Here is an 18,203-nt window from a genome sequence, read left to right on the forward strand (position 1 = left end):
TTCTGAGTCACCATTTTTTTTATTTTAGCACATTCAGTGGTTTTGGGTTTTTTGTTTGTTTGTTTGTTTGTTTGGGGTTTGCTGTTGTTAATTATCTTCATTTGACAAAGCAATCCATCTTTCACTTTCTCCACCATCTTTTGTCTCCAAGGTAACTTCTTCTTTCTTCCATTCTTTGAATGAAGTTGGTTATCTTTATGGCTAGTTAATGTGCAGGCTCTGCAGAACAACTTTCTCTATTTCTTATTTCTTTGCTTAGAAACTTACTAGCACAACTGCTCTGTCAGAAGGAGCTGCCAACTTCTGTGTCTGTTCTAGATAGCAGCCTTCTCCATTCTTGTTGTTATGGTCAGTTTCTTGTTCTTGTTTCCTCCTTTCCTATACAAATCAGTTCAGCCCTTTTCACCCTCCCTCATGACTCCCAAACAAAAATTCTTTTATAGGGCTGGGCATGGGCAAGCAGATGAGTTCAGGGACCGCCTGGTCTACTAAGGGACTTTCATATCAGCCAAAACTACGTAGTGAGACCCTGCTCCCCTAAACAAACAAATGTACAAACAGAAAACCAACTATTATTCTTAATGCTGTCATGTGTTCATTAAGCTGTCTTCCTAAATATCATGGTCTCTTTGGTACTCAGTCATGTTTCCTCTCTCCATTCTCTTTCAGAGTATTAAAAGTATGTATTCTGTTTATGTAAATAAAGTATGTAATACATGTCACATATTTCATTGTATTCTCCTTAAATATCTGGCAGTGTTATATTGTATATGCATTAAACTTATCTGCCAGAACTGAACAAATGTATGTTAAAGGCAAAAAAGGGAAGTATGAATGTAGGAGAAAATATTAAGCCACAAGCAAATATCCAGGCTTGTTGTCTTACCTATCACCCAGTACTAGGGAGGCAGAGACCAAGAAGCTCTCAAATTCAAGGCCAGCATGGGCTACTTAGTAAGACCTTTTCTCTAAATAAATAGGCCCGTTATGTATAATTGAGAAAGCTTTAGTCAGTATGTAATAGTTTATCAAAAGAAACAGATAATGTTGCCACTTATGAGGGTGAAACGAATATCTTTTTATCTTCCAGGGACAGACTAGCAGTGACATTAGATAAGGCCATGGAAAGGTAGTGTCTAAAATGAATAGCAAACTTGTTAAATCACAGTGAGTAATATTATATTCAAGGTCACTTTAATGACAAGTACTATTTTGCCTTATGAATGACCTTTAATCTTAGTATCTCTTTTGACCTCAACAGATGAACCCAGCCCCTGATCTAGGCTTTGGTTCTCATGTATCTAGTGAATACAGTTAAGCGTTAAGAAACTGGGGGCTATCCACTTGGGTAGTAATTCATTAACAGAGATGGAAAGGTGTCCTCTAGAGACCTAAAGGAGTTAACTTTGAACTTGAGAGCATTCAGTTGGTTGTTATTTGTAGTTTGACACATTTTCCTCTTACAGTTTAATATTGTTCTCATGGAACAATTATCTTGAAACTTTGACCTTCATCATCATGAAACTTAAGCATCCTAATTTCATCGTAATTTAAGTGGTTGCAAGGAGTATATTTTCTTGATGAATATTAAACTTTTAAATATAGTACTATATTCTTTATAGTTACTAGAATTTCAATGCCATAATCCATGTTTTCAAATGTGTATGAACTAAGAGTATGGGTCAGTGTCACAGCACATCCCGAGTTCAGGTCTAACATCCTTGACAAAAAGAAAAGTTTTCATAATGGCAGACTCCATATAAAGCCCTCCTTTACTCTGTCCTCTCCCCGGTAGCCTTATAAATCATAGCCTACTGTCCCTCGTTCATGCTTGGAGTCTCCTTCCATCACCTAGCCAAGTTCCCTAACCTTAAGATACTCAATAAAAGTTTTGTGTCTTTTTAAAACTCATTTTAAAAGTTTGTTTTATAATTACAAGTTTTAGTAATAAGTACTACATCAGACAAGAGTAAATACAGGCTTGTTTTCTAAATAATCATTAAGTATAAAGTGCTTGTAACAGAAGCCACTGATGTAGTATATGTGTGAGTACATACTATTTATTGCTAGAATGGAACGGGAATCAGCATTAATCCTATTTTTCTTTCTTTCATTAAATTGATGACAATTTCCTGCATGCATGTGTTCTGATTAGTCCTTTTTTCTCCTCTAATTTCATCAACCCTCTCTCCTCATCCCTTTCCCATTCAAGACTTGATTTTGTTTTGTGACCCATGGAGATTAGCCAGGGCTACCCAAGAGATCACTGAGTTGGCACTTCAGATATTAGTTGACAAATTAGGTCATATCAGTAAGGACAGAACTTGTAATTCTTTGAATTTTTAACAATCATCCAAAACGTATTAAACTTATTTTTATTGTTCATCTAACAAGTAGAGCTCTCAGCTACTTTTGTTTTCCCTCCCTCCCCCTTCTTCTTTTCTGTTAAAATCAAAGAATTACAAAATGCTTGACTTGTTGCTTCATCTAAAGATGGGTTTCATTTTTTAAAGGTATTTACAAGACTGTTGTAATCATGCTTGCTACTTCGCATCATGGTTCACAGACTTGAGAATATGGCAGAATCGTCTAAAGGCATACATACAGCACAGAGTTGAATTTTCTAGTCAGGTGGGACCTAAGAACTTTCATTCTAACAAGTTCCTGTGAGGTGCTGGTGCTATTGGTCTAGACCACTGGGCTAAGGAAATTGAAGTAGTATTGAATATTGACCATTACTGTGTTTCAGTGTGGTGTGCTATATATCATACATTTTTATTCTGTTCTTGTAAAAATCTTGGTGGTACAGATTTCCCTCATTATACTTGAGAATGTCTGCCACAAAACCAAGCTGATAAAGCTGAGGTAGGGGGTGCTGCTTTGGGGGCTAGGGCTAAAGTATAGGCCTGCAATGTGCAGCTCACACTCGAATCCTAACCAACAAAGCTAAGTTTTTATTACTTATAAAAAGCAAAATCCCTGTGCTTTTTATTTTGAGATAGGTCTGTTCTTGATCCCAGACTAGCCTTGAATTGGTAATCCTCCTGCTTTTTGTTCCATTTTATCCTAGAAATTCTATAGAATTAATACTAATTTTTTAAATTTAAAAATGAATTTCTCACTTCCAATGGATTTTGCAACTGAACTGACAGATGCTTATTGAGCTGATGATCTAGCCTTTCCGTTTGTTCACTTGTTTATTTATTGACTACTGTGCTGAGATTAAATGCACAGCTTTGTACCTAGGTTAAGCAAGCACACTACCAATGAGCTGCGCTCACTCCCACAAAAGTCCACTACTGTCCTCAGGCCAGGTTCTGTTTTAATCACTTTGTGGCTTTTCTTACCTGTACCTACATATATCAAAGAACTGGAGAAAATAATAAATATGTATTCAATCAGTTTCATAAGATGGAAAAATAATTTATGTTTTTAATAGCTAAATTATCAATTTTATTGTTGTTGAATTATGATGAGGCTAAACAAAATAGGAAGACTCTAAAATAGTACCTAATATAATACATGATGACTTTGCTTTTTTTCTCTAATTTGTTTATTTTCACATGTTTCCATGCCTTTGTAGAAGACATTCTTTACAAATAAGAACTGGTTCAGTGCCCATGAATGTAGCATATAGTGACTACATTTTGTAAATAATATAGCTCTTTTTTTTTCTCTCTCTCTCTTCCTTCAGCTTCCAGAACAGTTGTAACACAGCATGCTGCTCCACCTCCAGGAATAGTGGAAATAGATAGTGAAAAGTTTGCTTGTCAGTGGTAAGTGGCTTGTTTCTGTTATGGCTTTAAAATCATTGGGAAGAATAAACCATCAGAAAAACAAATGGATTCATTAGTTACCCAGCAGTTCGTAGTAAGAATAGATCTGAGGTATATAAATAAGTCAGTCTGCCTATACTTTGGCATGATTTGAAAGAAAAGAATTCATTAAGAACTTCTAAACTAAAACAGCCTAGCTGGAATTTCTTTAAATTCCACCTCTGGAATAATATTTGTGATAAAACATTATCTTTTACTTTGTAGAAAATAATGTTTGTCAGCTTGCAAAGTCTGTTCTTGTCAAATTATTTTGTTAAAATTAAATTGGACTAGTGTTGGAAAAGTAGAACCAGGTTTTGTTGCTAAATATCCTCTTTGTTTGGTTTTGTTTTTGTGTTTGAGGCAGGTCCTTGCTTTGTAGCCTAGGCTGTCCTTGAACATAGCCTCTCAAGTGCAGACACCAGCACACCTAGTTTAAAGCAAAACTTCTTATTCAAAGGTAGTCCAGCTTTCCTTTCCATGATTAGTAGGGATAATTAATCACACAATAGACTAGCTAGTGTGTCTACCTTGTGATAAACAATTTAACAGCACTTTTTCCTTGAGAAGGTCGTGTCATCAAACCTCAGCTACAGTGAGCAAAGCATTTGCAGGGCTGGTGAGGCTCTGGTGGGAGCTCTGCAGACATTTTTTATGTGACCATTCGAAAGCACCCTTTCTCCCATCCTCCAATCCTATGTTCAGCCCAGGCTCCTGTCACTGCTGCAATTGGTGTTATTGTACCTTGTTACTCTGAGAGCTCGCAGACCCCTGTGCTTTTCTCTCACTAGGGTTTGGCTTCAAGTATCTCCATTTGCTCTTTTTTACCTTCTCTCTAGATTGTTACACGTTAACCCTTTATCTTTGGACTCTTCTAATGCCAGCTGGATCTGTTAGCCTTATGCAGTGTACAGTAAATGATGTTTTCTATGTACTCTTGAACTCTGAGACCACAGAGGATTATGAAAGTTGGAAAGAGCACAAGCCAGCACTTCATTAAAGTGTAGGAGTGAGTGTGTGTGTGTGTGTGAGTGTGTGTGTGTGTGTGTGTGCGCGTGCGCGCACACACACACACACACACACACACACACACACAGTCTTCTTCACATCCCTATTATATTCCTGCCACTGTGACAAGGAGGAAAGAAAATTATTTACCATTGTTACTATTTGATAAAATAGTATGAAAAACGGGTTGACCTGTTTTACTACTAAGTTCTAGAAAGAGACTTTACAAAGCTAACTAGATTTCTAATGCTGACTTGCAGATGGATGTTTTTCTAAAAAGAAGTATGTTAGTTTGTTATGAAGTAACAAAGGGAAGTGTTTTGAGATGAGAGTGGCAGTGTGTGTAGTATGTGATCGTTTGATGGCACAGTTGAAAGCTTTGGTGAGTCTTGGCTGAAGGAATTTGATCCAAGAGCAGAGGAAAAAAATAGTTCAGTTTTCCACTATTTCCTTGACCTCAGTGCACAGTATGATGCCTTTGATTAGGAGTTACTGCAAGATAGGTACACCAGCAGATAACGACTGGGTGACAATGCTTCTTAGAGAACTGTTGCTAACAGACCATCCTTCCTGTGGCTGAGATGTAACTGTAGCTTTTGTTTATAATCCTTTAGTAAGCACGATACACAGTTTGTCTTTTTCATTAAATCTGTCTAAAACCTAATGTATATTTTTACTACTGACATAATAGGTGATGAAATTTGGTTAGTTAAATTAATTATTAGTATAACATTTTATCCTGTAATATAGCTAAACATGGGGTTTCCTATGAAATATAATGTCTTAATTTCTCTCTCTTTTTGTAGGCTAAATGCTCATTTTGAAGTAAATCCAGATTGTTCAGTCTCTCGAGCAGAAATGTATTCTGAGTACCTCTCAACTTGTAGTAAATTAGCTCGTGGTGGCATCCTAACATCAACTGGGTTTTACAGGTGTCTGAGGTAAAGTGCACAGCTTTTCAGAATAAGATTCATTCATGTCAGTTGCTTTTGCATACTAGAGAAAACACCACAAGGCAGCTTACTTTTGCATCTTTACTGCTTGAACTTCCCACACACATTGGATTTAGTTCAGTGGAGGCTCAAGTATTGAAAGTCACTGTGTTGAGGTAGGGTAATGTTTGTCAAAGAAAGAAAAGTAGGAAATCAAGTTCCCCTCTTTCTTCTACCTACTTTGGCATGTTGAAGACATTATTCTTGTCTTGAATCCTAATTTGTTGTTGACATGCATTTAACCAAAGATGAGACTGTGCTTTGCTAAATTTATAAGCATATGTGTGTTTTTTTAAAACTAGTTGAAATTGCTTAAAACTCAACATTGTTAACAAGTAGTGGTTCTTTAATTAGAGAATTAATTAATCTTGTACATATCTTTGCATTCCTCTTTTTCAGACTATGACATTGTGATGCATATTCGTTAATAGATTAGTAGCAATGGCAATGCTCTGAGCATTACTTGGGGCCAGTGTTGTGTTCTTGTGCTGTTTTTCATAATTAGTATGTGTTATTTTACAGAACAGTTTTTCCAAATCATACAGTGAAGAGAGTGGAGGATTCCAATAACAGTGGGCAGGCACATATCCATGTAATCGGAGTGAAACGGAGGGCTATACCACTCCCCATACAGATGTACTATCAGCAACAGCCAGTTGCCACTCCTGTTGTCCGTGTTGATTCTGTTGCTGATGTGTCTCCAACTCCTTCACCTGCAGGTATTAACTTTCATTTTAATATTTATTATGTTCACAGTCAGGTCTTGCTATACAAATTATGCTGGCCTCAAACTTGGGATCCTCTTGAAAGCTGGGATTACAGATAAATGACGGTATCCCCAATTTTATATGTTTTAAGGATTGCTAGAATGTAAATGTGTATTGCGTATATTAAGTGATGACCTTTCCCTGTGCTTTTTACAGTGTTTCTCATGGGTGGTATCATACTCTAATGTTTCCTATCTTTTGGGCATTAATTTCTTTACATCCTTCCTCTTGTATTAAATAAGATAATAAGACAATTGATGTCTTGCAATCATTTCACTTGTATCTTTCATTCTTTCCCATATATATAGGAATCCCTCATGGATCACAAGCTGTAGGAAATCATTTTCAGAGGACTCCTGTTACCAATCAATCTTCAAATTTGACTGCAACACAAATGTCTTTTCCAGTACAAGGTGTTCATACTGTGGCACAGACTGTTTCTAGAATTCCACCAAATCCTTCAGTTCATACCCACCAGCAACAAAATGCTCCAGTGACTGTCATTCAGAATAAAGCTCCAATTCCTTGTGAAGTCGTTAAAGCAACAGTAATCCAGAATTCTCTGCCCCAGACAGCAGTTCCTGTGAGTGTTGCTCTTGGGGGAGGATCTGCACAGACTTCTGTGGTTCAGAATCATAGTACAGGTCCACAACCTGTTACAGTTGTGAATTCTCAGACATTGCTTCACCATCCATCTGTGATCCCACAACCATCTTCATTACACACAGTGGTACCGGGACAGATACCTTCGGGCACTCCTCTTACAGTAATTCAACAAACTGTTCCACAGAGTCATCTATTTGGAAGAGTACAGAACATACCAGCATGTACGTCTACAGTTTCACAGGGTCAACAGTTAATCACCACATCACCACAACCTATGCACACTTCATCTCAACAGACAGCAGCTGGTAGCCAGCCACAAGACACTGTTATCATAGCACCTCCCCAGTATGTAACAACTTCTGCATCCAATATTGTGTCAGCAACTTCAGTACAGAATTTCCAGGTAGCTACAGGACAAGTGGTCACCATAGCTGGTGTTCCCAGTCCACAGCCCTCCAGAGTCGGATTCCAGAACATTGCACCCAAACCGCTTCCTTCTCAGCAAGTTTCATCAACAGTGGTACAGCAGCCTATTCAACAACCACAGCAGCCAACCCAGCAAAGTGTAGTGATTGTAAGCCAACCTGCTCAGCAAGGTCAAACTTATGCACCAGCCATTCACCAAATTGTTCTTGCTAATCCGGCAGCTCTCCCAGCTGGTCAGACAGTTCAACTAACTGGGCAACCAAACATAACTCCATCTTCTTCACCATCACCTGTCCCAGCTACTAATAACCAAGTACCTACTGCCATGTCATCTTCTTCCACCATTCAGTCGCAGGGACCACCTCCTACTGTCAGTCAAATGCTATCTGTGAAGAGGCAGCAACAGCAGCAGCATTCACCAGCACCTCCCACACAGCAAGTACAGGTACAAGTTCAACAGCCCCAACAAGTACAGATGCAAGTTCAGCCTCAGCAAACAAATGCAGGCGTTGCCCAGCCTGCTTCCAATGAGTCTAGTTTGATAAAACAGCTGCTGCTTCCAAAGCGGGGTCCTTCAACCCCAGGAGGTAAGCTTATCCTCCCAGCACCACAGATCCCTCCCCCTAACAATGCACGAGCTCCTAGCCCTCAGGTGGTCTATCAGGTGGCCAATAACCAAGCTGCTGGTTTTGGAGTTCAGGGGCAAACTCCGGCTCAGCAGCTATTGGTTGGACAGCAAAATGTTCAGTTGGTCCAAAGTGCTATGCCACCAACAGGGGGAGTACAAACCGTGCCCATTTCGAACTTACAAATATTGCCGGGTCCACTGATCTCAAATAGCCCAGCAACCATTTTCCAAGGGACTTCTGGCAACCAGGTAACCATAACAGTTGTGCCAAATACCAGTTTTGCAACTGCGACTGTGAGTCAGGGAAATGCAGCTCAACTCATTGCTCCAGCAGGAATTAACATGAGTGGAGCACAGGCAGGAGCCGGACTTCAGGTGCAAACGCTTCCAGCTGGACAATCACCATGTACCACTGCTACCCCACCATTCAAAGGCGATAAGATAATTTGCCAAAAGGAGGAGGAAGCAAAGGAAGCAACAGGTTTACATGTTCATGAACGGAAAATTGAAGTCATGGAGAATCCGTCCTGCCGACGAGGAACCATAAACACCAGCAATGGGGATACAAGTGAAAGTGAAATACAGGTGGGAAGTCTTTTAAATGGGAGAAAGTACAGTGACTCGAGTCTACCTCCTTCAAACTCAGGGAAAATTCAAAGTGAGACTAATCAGTGCTCACTAATCAGTAATGGTCCATCCTTGGAATTAGGTGAGAATGGAGCATCTGGAAAACAGAACTCAGAACAAATGGACATGCAGGATATCAAAAGTGATTTGAAAAAAACCCTCGTTAATGGGATCTGTGATTTTGATAAAGGAGATGGTTCTCATTTAAGCAAAAACATTCCAAATCACAAAACTTCTAATCATGTAGGAAATGGTGAGATATCTCCAGTAGAACCACAAGGGACTTCAGATGCTACTCCGCAAGATCCTGCCAAAGGTGATGAATTAGAAAGAGCTTCTAATGGACCTGTCTTAACTTTGGGTGGGTCACCATCCACAAGCAGCATGCAGGAAGCTTCAAGTGTGGTAACACAGCAATTCAGTGGTACTGACTTGCCTAACGGACCTCTAGCTTCAAGTTTGAATTCAGATGTGCCTCAGCAACGCCCAAGTGTAGTTGTCTCACCACATTCTACAACCCCTGTTATACAGGGGCATCAAATCCTAGCAGTTCCCCACTCAGGATCTAGAGTGTCCCATTCTGCCCTATCATCTGATGTTCGGTCTACAAATGGCACAGCTGAATGCAAAACTGTAAAGAGGCCAGCAGAGGATAATGATAGGGAAGCAGTCCCAGGAATTCCAAATAAAGTAGGAGTTAGGATTGTTACAATCAGTGACCCCAACAATGCTGGCTGCAGTGCAACAATGGTTGCTGTACCGGCAGGAGCGGATCCAAGCACTGTAGCTAAAGTAGCAATAGAAAGTGCTGTTCAGCAAAAGCAACAGCATCCACCAACCTTCATACAGAGTGTGGTCCCACAGGTGAGTCCTTCTGTCTTGTTTGTTTCATTGAAATGCAGTCTGTAAAAATTAAATGAATCATGTCTCAACTTAGTAGTTACGGTGTCAGCTCATGTCTACTCAAACTTCCCTGCTCTTTGTTTATTAAACTGTTTTCAGTTCTTCACTCTAGCATTCAAGGTAAGGTTTTTTTTTGTTTGTTTGTTTGTTTTTTTTCCAGTTTTGTATATGCAGTTTCACCTTCCATGGTGGATGCTATGTACCTGACAGCAATGTCCAATGATTATTAGAAAATTCTAAGTCATAACTCCACATGTTGGGATTTTTCACTTAACTAATGTAGTGTTAAATTTTTTAAAGTTTTACTATATGTGAACTTCTCAGTTCATCCTGATTATATATGCCTGATTGATTTTTCCTCTTGGAATCTGTAAGAACTCTAAATAAAATGATAGTGAACCAAACTAAATTACAGAAGAACTCTAATGTTAATAGAGTTTACCCTCATTTTGTGTGTTCTTAATCTCCCATTGTGATGTTCATTATGCTATTCAAAAAGGATAGCTCAGTAACCAAGAATAGTGAAATTAGCTGGTGTTAGGACTTCACCGAGGACATCACAGTAAAGCAGAACAGTGATGTTAGCTGGTGTTAGGACCTCACTAAGGACAATACACCAAAGCATTTTCTCATGGATCTTCAGGAATCCTATTAACATAGAAACTGTTAACACTGTAGTGGAAGTGAAGACTCATCCAGGATCATTGCCCAAGAGGTGGCACCAGGACTGAAGCCAGCGCTTGAGCTTTGCTCTCTTGGTCTAAATATTTTCTCACTACAACTCTAGAAGTTTGTCTTTTCTCTCACATTTTAATTATTAACTATTATGTATGTTAATGTTAGTAAATGATCAGTTTAGGGCACAGATAGTAAAACTCTTAGCATATTAGTTTATACATATGGTTCAGGCCATTAAAATGCATTTTGTTGCTTATCTGAAAAATTATGTACTCAAGTACTAATTTCCTATGAGAACACAGTCCATAAAAAAATGTTCTGAGCTGAGACTATAACTTAGAGGTAGAATGGCTTGTTTTGCCTATCAAAGTACCTGGGTTTGATCCTTAGTACGTACAGCCCCAAAGCTACATCCCTTATCTCCAAGATTGATAATTGGCTGCAAGGAAAGATAAAGTTTCTTTGTGTGATATTTAACATAGTGCCTGGTGCTCTTAGGCATCCCATTATGGTTCAGGTTTACTTCAGCTCCATAAATAAGATGAAGGACTTGTACAGGCTAGCTATGTGGGACAGACTTTACAACCCAAGGCCTGTGGTGAAGATGGTTGTTGGACCATCTTAAGAGCCTGCTTACTCTTGAAGAACCACTCCCACATCACCCAAATCCTTTAATCTCCTTATCCATTCTCCAGGTTTCATTTTTAGGGCTTGGTTTAATGCCATTTTGTTTACTATTTGAATTGGTAACTTACCAAGGGTCCAAGATAGATCATTTTTAAAATTTTTATTCTTTGATGATTTTATACATGTATACAGTGTATTTTGATCATATCTACCCCCTCTCATCTCTTACCTACTTCCTTGGACCTACTAAATCTAATTAATAAATACTACCCACATGCACATGGGCATAGAACCATCCAGAGTATGAGCAACCCATTCCAGCTGCCACATCTCCAAGGAAAAATGACTCTCCAAGCAGCCATCAATTGCCAATAGCTCCTCAGCAAGGGACAGGGCCTCAAGAGCCATTCCCCAGGCCATGGTGAAATGTTGACTGGCTTGATTTTGTATTTGGTACCTGTGCGTGTGAGTTCTTCAGTGCAATGACCACGGTAGGTCCAGAGGATGGCATTACACTGCTCTCCTCCTCAACCTCCAGTTCTTGTGTTCTACAGTGTTCTCTTGAGCCCTAGAGACATGTAGGAGCGGGCAGAAGGTGTATACAGATGGCCTTTTAGGTCTCAGCACTCAATCATCACTTATTCTCAGCACTTTGACCAGTTAGGAATCTTTGCATGAACTTCTGCTAACTACACAAAAATCCTTCTCTGACCACAGTTGAGAGTAGCACTAATCTATGGTTATAAACATGAATATTTATATGGCAGCTTAACATGTCCAACCAGGCATAAAATAAAGATGAAACTATAGTTTCTTATAATAAAAACATAAATTTAACTTGCTATATGTCTACTTATGTTCAACATTCCAGTGTATATTTAGCAAGGCAGTAATAGCAGGGGGTCGCCTTGTAAGGCCTTTCACCTAGATAGATAGCTATTGTATTCTGACCAAATTTACAGTGCAAGACCTTAATTCACTTCCTGTGGAACAGGCCTCAAGTCTAATCAGAAAGTGATTGTGTCATAACACTTATGCCACAATGTGGCATCAGCACATAAGGGAGGGGGTTTTAAAATCCGCTCGTTATTCAGGTGGACACATCATTCCTACTATTTCAAAGGCTGTAGGGATGTCTAAAAGTAGACTTTTAGAGTGCTCAGGGCTGAGAGACTGAAGAAGTACTATAGATAATCCTTCCTACTGTCTTTATCATATCCCTTTTTTCTTACTGATTTCATTTCTCCTGTTAGTCAGCTGTATTAATTTCTATATTGACAAAAAAAAAAAAAGAATATTTGAAAGTAAATGATATAAAACTAGATTTTAAATTTAAATGATATTTAACTGGAATTATGTAGGAATTTTTTAAAAATTGTACCTGCTTCAAGGCAGATTTCTTTATTTATAGCTGCTCATTTACAATCCATTATATTTGCAAGTTCCGAATGCAGCTTATGAGGTACCATTTCCATATGACTTACCTTCTGCATTTTCCATGAATTGATGTCTGTTAGAAGCAAAACAAACAAATCCCATATTAACATATTTGCAAGTAAAAATGACTAAAAGACTTACAAGTAAATGAAAGTTTTTCTTTTTCAGCATCATGCAAAACATGTATTAAACATTCTACATCTGTTAATAATCCTATGATATGATAACTTATATTTTGGTTGTTTGGTTTTTTGTTTGTTTGTTTTGCTTTTATTTTTTGAGACAGGGTCTCACTATGTATCTCTGACTGTTCTTGAAGTCAACTATGTAGGCTAGGCTGGCTTTAAACTCATAGGTAATTTGCCCGCTTTTCCCTCCTAGTGGGATTAAAAGTTGTGCCCATCATGCCCAGCTTCTGGAAACTTGATATATGTAGTTTGGTTTGGTTTCTGAAGCAGTATCTTACTATGTAGCCCATTCTGGCCTCGAACTCTCAACCTTTTTGCCCTAAGTTCCTGAGTTTACAGTTTACAGATCTGATCCACCACACGCCATTTGTTCCTCTCTTTGAAAAGGAGCTTGAGGAATTGCGTCAGCCCATTAAAAGGGGAATCCCTAAGAGTGCACATTGAGTGTTATCATAGGAAATCATTTCAATTCTGTAATCTATTACTGAAATTTGTATTATAGTCGCATATTGTAATAGCTGAGAAAGACTACCAGGGAACTTAACTTTTTATTTTTATTTCTACATGCACTTATATGGGCCAATATATATTTATACTTAGTAAGAGTAAAAAGTTTAGTAGAAACTGGAGCCCCTATCCAAAGTGCTTTTGACCAAACATTTTACACATCTTTAATTTTGAAATATTTTAAGACCATAATGAGATTATTCCAAGGATAGGAACCAAACTTAAACACAAAATGTTTTCTTTTTATGTGTCTTACATATTAAGCATACATCTTTTATATACATGTTTGTACAATATGTTTCGTGACTCTGCATGGTACAAAAGGGTCATAGAAGAGAATTTTCTACTTGTCATGTTGGTGTTCAGAAAATTCTAGTTTATTGTAATTTCTTACTCTTGAGATTTATACTGGTCCTTTTATTGAATTAATAAGTATTGAATTCATAATTTTCTGTGTAGTGCTGTTGTTTTAAAGAAACAGTTTGGGCATATGTATGGCACTTCACATACACAATTTGTGTTCTTCCCATCAGTTGGTAGGTAGCTGATCTGTATGTGGAGTATTATTAACCCACTGACAGCCTTAGGTTCATCTTACCCTCTGAACTCAAATCCTGTTTTCTTTCTGGATTTCTTTATTATGGAATGAGAATCTAGGTGGTCCATGTGTAGTTCTAGCTCATGAATCAGATTGTATTAGCTTTACTTAAAAAAATTAAACATTCAAGAATCAATGAAGGTGACAAGCTTACCTAGGTCACACCAGCTGTTGAAAAAGGACATACTGGGAGTGGAGGGCTGGTAAGATGGCTCAGCACATAAAACCATCTCTGAAACCCATGGTGGTAAAAGAGATGACTTCCCCACATTGCCCTCTGCCTTGCACACGTACATAGAATAGGTGAAATTCCTTAAAGAGCATGTTGAACAATTGTGAAATTCCTTAAAAAGCACATTGAACAATTGGGTACTGATCTGTGGAGCTGGAAAGCCCCTCTCCATGGTGTCCGAGGCATTCATGATGCTCATACTTTGATTTTTCTCACTCTTTCATTTCAGAGATGCAAACTAATCGCAGAAGCAACTTGAGTTGCATTCCCAGAGTAGACTTCCTCCTTCCTGAGTTTAGAACAAAACATTTCTGTTTCCTTGCTGTTTTTGTTTGCTTGTGTACCCCCCTCTTCCCCCCCCCCACCCCTGTCTTTAAGGATAAGTTCTTTTGTATCCCATGCTGGCCTAGAACTCATAGCTGTAGATGACCTTGAATCTCTGATCACATGCCTATACTCCCAAGTGCTAGGATTACATAGGATTACAGTAATGTAATCTCGATGGTAGCTTGGGGAAGACTACTGGATTAGCTCCCCAGTATTACAGGGTAGCAAAACTACCAACCTGGCTTCCTGTGTGAGAGATACATCCTAGGACTACACACTAGGCAAGCACTGCTGCTATCTGAGCTACAGCCTCAGCCCCAGCACTCAAATCTTACTACTTTTCATTTCTGCTAAGTTTTCAACATTTTATTTCTTTTGTATTTTGCACCATTATAGCCTCATATGTTTTTGTTCTGGCTTAGAAAAAAGAATTGTGTTTTTTATCTTAGGGACCCAACACTTTTAGTATTTGCCATCCTTTAAAGAATTTGCCAATTCTTTAAAATGATATGCTAGTGTTTCTATAAGAAATTTAATGTTTTCTTTTAAGGTATTTGAAGAAAATGTACAACCTAAAATTTTTAAAAGATACTGTATTAGTGTTTCTTAGTGACAAAGACATAAGATAGAATATGACAAAAGGTTCTGTTTAGAAGACTGTATGTCCATTTTATGCCATTGTTAACCACCAAAGCTGTTACCATGCCAGGCATGGTAGCATGTGTCTCTGATTCATCATCTTGAGAGGTAGTGCCAGAAAGATTGTGCTCTAAGCCATCCTGATCTACATGGTAAGTTGAAGGACAGCCAGCTTGAGCAACATAGCTAAGAGTTATGGTTGTACGTAGTGCACTTGCCTAGCGTGGGGAAAGTAAGGCCTGGGTTGGATTCCCAGAACTGCACCAGGACACACCGTAACAGAATATCCTCAAAGATTAAGTTAGTAGCTACTTTACTGCAAATTACTTAGTATTTCAGATATTCTCCTTCATGGGTATGTTCATCATTACTACCTCAGATCTGAAGTTTGCTTTGATCCATGTTCCATCACTGATGAAATCTAAAAGCAATAATTTACAGCTATTCTTGAAGGGCATGTATCAGTTCACATCATGAATTTTAATTAACTTTAATCCAAATTATCAGGGAGAAAAATTGTTCTTTCCTAACCTGTGCTTTTGTCTTGTTATACCCAGGACAATACAGTGCAGCAGCTGTCTGTATTTATGTATTTATATTGTTTGAATTACTGTATACAATCTAGAAATGACTAAACTGTATAGGAAGTCATGCACATTTATATGCAAGTACTTTGCTATTTACGTAAATGCACATAGATGTTGATATCCATAAGGATTCTGGAGCCAAGCCGCCCCCCCCCCCAGATGTCAGTAGATAATACAATGTATAATCTTGATTCTGTGGTTCCATATTTTTTAAAAGAAGCATACTTCTTAATTATTTTTTAATAAAAATCATCTTTTATTTTTCCTCTTGTTTTTGTTTTTCTGGCTTTTGTTTGTTTATTTGTTTGTTTGTTTGCTTTGAGGCAGTATTTCTCTGTGTAACAGCTCTAGCTGTCCTGGAGCTAGATCTGTAGCCCAGGGTGGTTTCGAACTTACAGAGCTCCACCTTCCTTTGACTCCTGAGAACTGGAATTAAAGGCGTGTTGACCTTTATAAAAATCGCCCTTTAAGTATAATAATTAAGTTAAAATTATAAAGTATAAATTATATTACAAATGTATAACTGTTATTAATGAACTAAAAGGATGTTTTCCCGTGTCATATCCCAAACTGTATTTGTGCTTTTCTACAGAACGCTCCTGTGCCACCGACACCAGCTGTACAAGTGCAGGGCCAGCCTAACAGTTCTCAGCCTTCTCCACTCAGTGCATCGAGTCAGCATGCAGATCCAGTGAGAAAACCTGGGCAGAACTTCATGTGTCTATGGCAGTCTTGTAAAAAGTAAATGGCTGTTTTATTTGTCATATACAAGTGTTCTTTGTTTTAGAGTGCTTTCACATTTAAATTTTTGTCGTATAGCGTTTATGAAATGTCTTTCTGAAACCAGTAACTTAATGAAAAGTCTTTTATGTTGTGAGTTAAACTTACATGGAACAAGTGACATGCTTCAGCTAAAAAAAATCTGTATCAGTGGTTGGAAGAACTGTACTGTTTAATGCTAGAAAGGAATGTCTCTAAGCATTAATTTTTAACCAGTTGATAACCTGATTTTAAGCAAGGCGTAGTGGTACAAATTTTATTCTCAGCACTCAGAAAGCAGAAACATGGTCTGGTCTGTATAGCAGGTTCCAACCAAAGCTGTATAATGAAACTCTGTCTCTTTCAAAAAAAAAAATAATAATAATAATAAAAATAAAGAAGATGACATTATAGACTGAAGTGTTTAGTTGTTAGTGCTTGTAATCCCTGCACTTGGGAGACTGAAGCAATAGGATTGCCATGGGTTTGAGGCCGGCCTGTGCTTCATTGTAAAATCTATCTCACATTTGTTTTTTGTTTTGTTTTGTTTGGTTGGTTTGGTTTTTCGAGACAGGGTTTCTTTATGGCTTTGGAGGCTGTCCTGTCCTGGAACTCACTCTTGTAGACCAGGCTGGTCTTAAACTCACAGAGATCCTCCTGCCTCTCCCTCCCAAATTCTGGGACTAAAGGTGTGCACCACCACTGCCTGCTGATTATGTTTTTTTTTTTTTTTTTTTTTTAAGGAACAATGACAGACATTAAATTGCTGGGAAAGTTTAGAAGTAATATCACTTAGAAAATGAATTTTGTCTTTAATTTTGAAAATTGTTTTTGAAGTCATGCCATTTCATAATTTAGTAATAATATGAACAGCAAATAGACAGAACTTACTTTGTTTCTGTGTATGTGTACATGCACATGTGGGTTCATTTACTTAATATTCATGACCTTTGGTGAGTTTCACTTTTGGACACTGTGAGGTAACATTGATATAGTTGGATGGACAGTGCAAGAGCATTTCAGGTGAGAACAATGAGAGTCAGCCATCATTTTTAACTTGATCTCTGTCATGGGCAAATTCTTTAATGTCACTGCATCATACTTCTCTTCTTTGTGAAAGGACCACTATGGCTTTAGTGTTGCATAGACGTCTAGTTACAAAACATTTGCTGTTCTACATATCTGCTATTGCTAGGAGTCTAAATTAGGATTACACATACACAATGCATGCATAGTCCCTAGCTGTGAACCAGAAACTCACATACCGATTAAGCTGACTGGCCAAAGAGCCCCTCAGGTCCACATGTGAACTCTTCTGAGTGCTGATGTTGTAGTCTCCTTGCATTTATGCATCAAGCACTTTGCACACTGTGCCATCTTCCAGCCCTAGGTCTGAGCTCACTTTGTTCTTTATTGGTGCTGGGTGTGGAACATAGGGCTTTGCATGTGCTAAGGAAGAGCTGGAACAAAGCTTCTGTAGTTAAAGCATTCTTAGACTAAGATGTTGGCTAAAATTGAATGTTTTTCTCCATCCACAGAGCTTAGCCAAGCAAGACCCTTTGCCTTGAGTAACTTGAGACCTCTAAGACTTAGGTACTTACTTGAATAGGCAAAGTTGTTTTCATTTCTTAGAGAACAGAAATTTCATTTATATAGCTTATACAAATTATATTAGCTCTTTTATTTACTAGAGATAATTGTGTGCTGTTAATTTTATGGGAAGGATTTTGATATGATCATGAGCTATCTTATCTCCATAGCCTGGGGATTATTAATAGCATGTGAAGCCAGTGCTTACCAAACTTAAATCTCAACACAGCAGTGGTACATGATATCAGTTTAGTGCCTCTAA

General features: G+C 38.2%; 1 protein-coding gene across 1 annotated transcript in view; it reads left to right on the plus strand.

Annotated features, from left to right (window-relative positions):
• Window positions 1-18,203, plus strand: part of Arid2 (AT-rich interaction domain 2) — a 121,647-nt gene that overhangs the window by 81,527 nt on the left and 21,917 nt on the right. The window contains exons 12-16 of the mRNA XM_051189740.1: window positions 3,695-3,776; window positions 5,630-5,764; window positions 6,338-6,534; window positions 6,891-9,733; window positions 16,185-16,333. Coding sequence (XP_051045697.1) covers window positions 3,695-3,776; window positions 5,630-5,764; window positions 6,338-6,534; window positions 6,891-9,733; window positions 16,185-16,333 — 3,406 coding nt within the window. The remainder of the gene's footprint in view (window positions 1-3,694; window positions 3,777-5,629; window positions 5,765-6,337; window positions 6,535-6,890; window positions 9,734-16,184; window positions 16,334-18,203) is intronic.

This window comes from Phodopus roborovskii, unplaced genomic scaffold (genome assembly GCF_943737965.1).
Source record: "Phodopus roborovskii unplaced genomic scaffold, PHOROB, whole genome shotgun sequence".
NCBI lineage: Eukaryota > Metazoa > Chordata > Mammalia > Rodentia > Cricetidae > Phodopus > Phodopus roborovskii.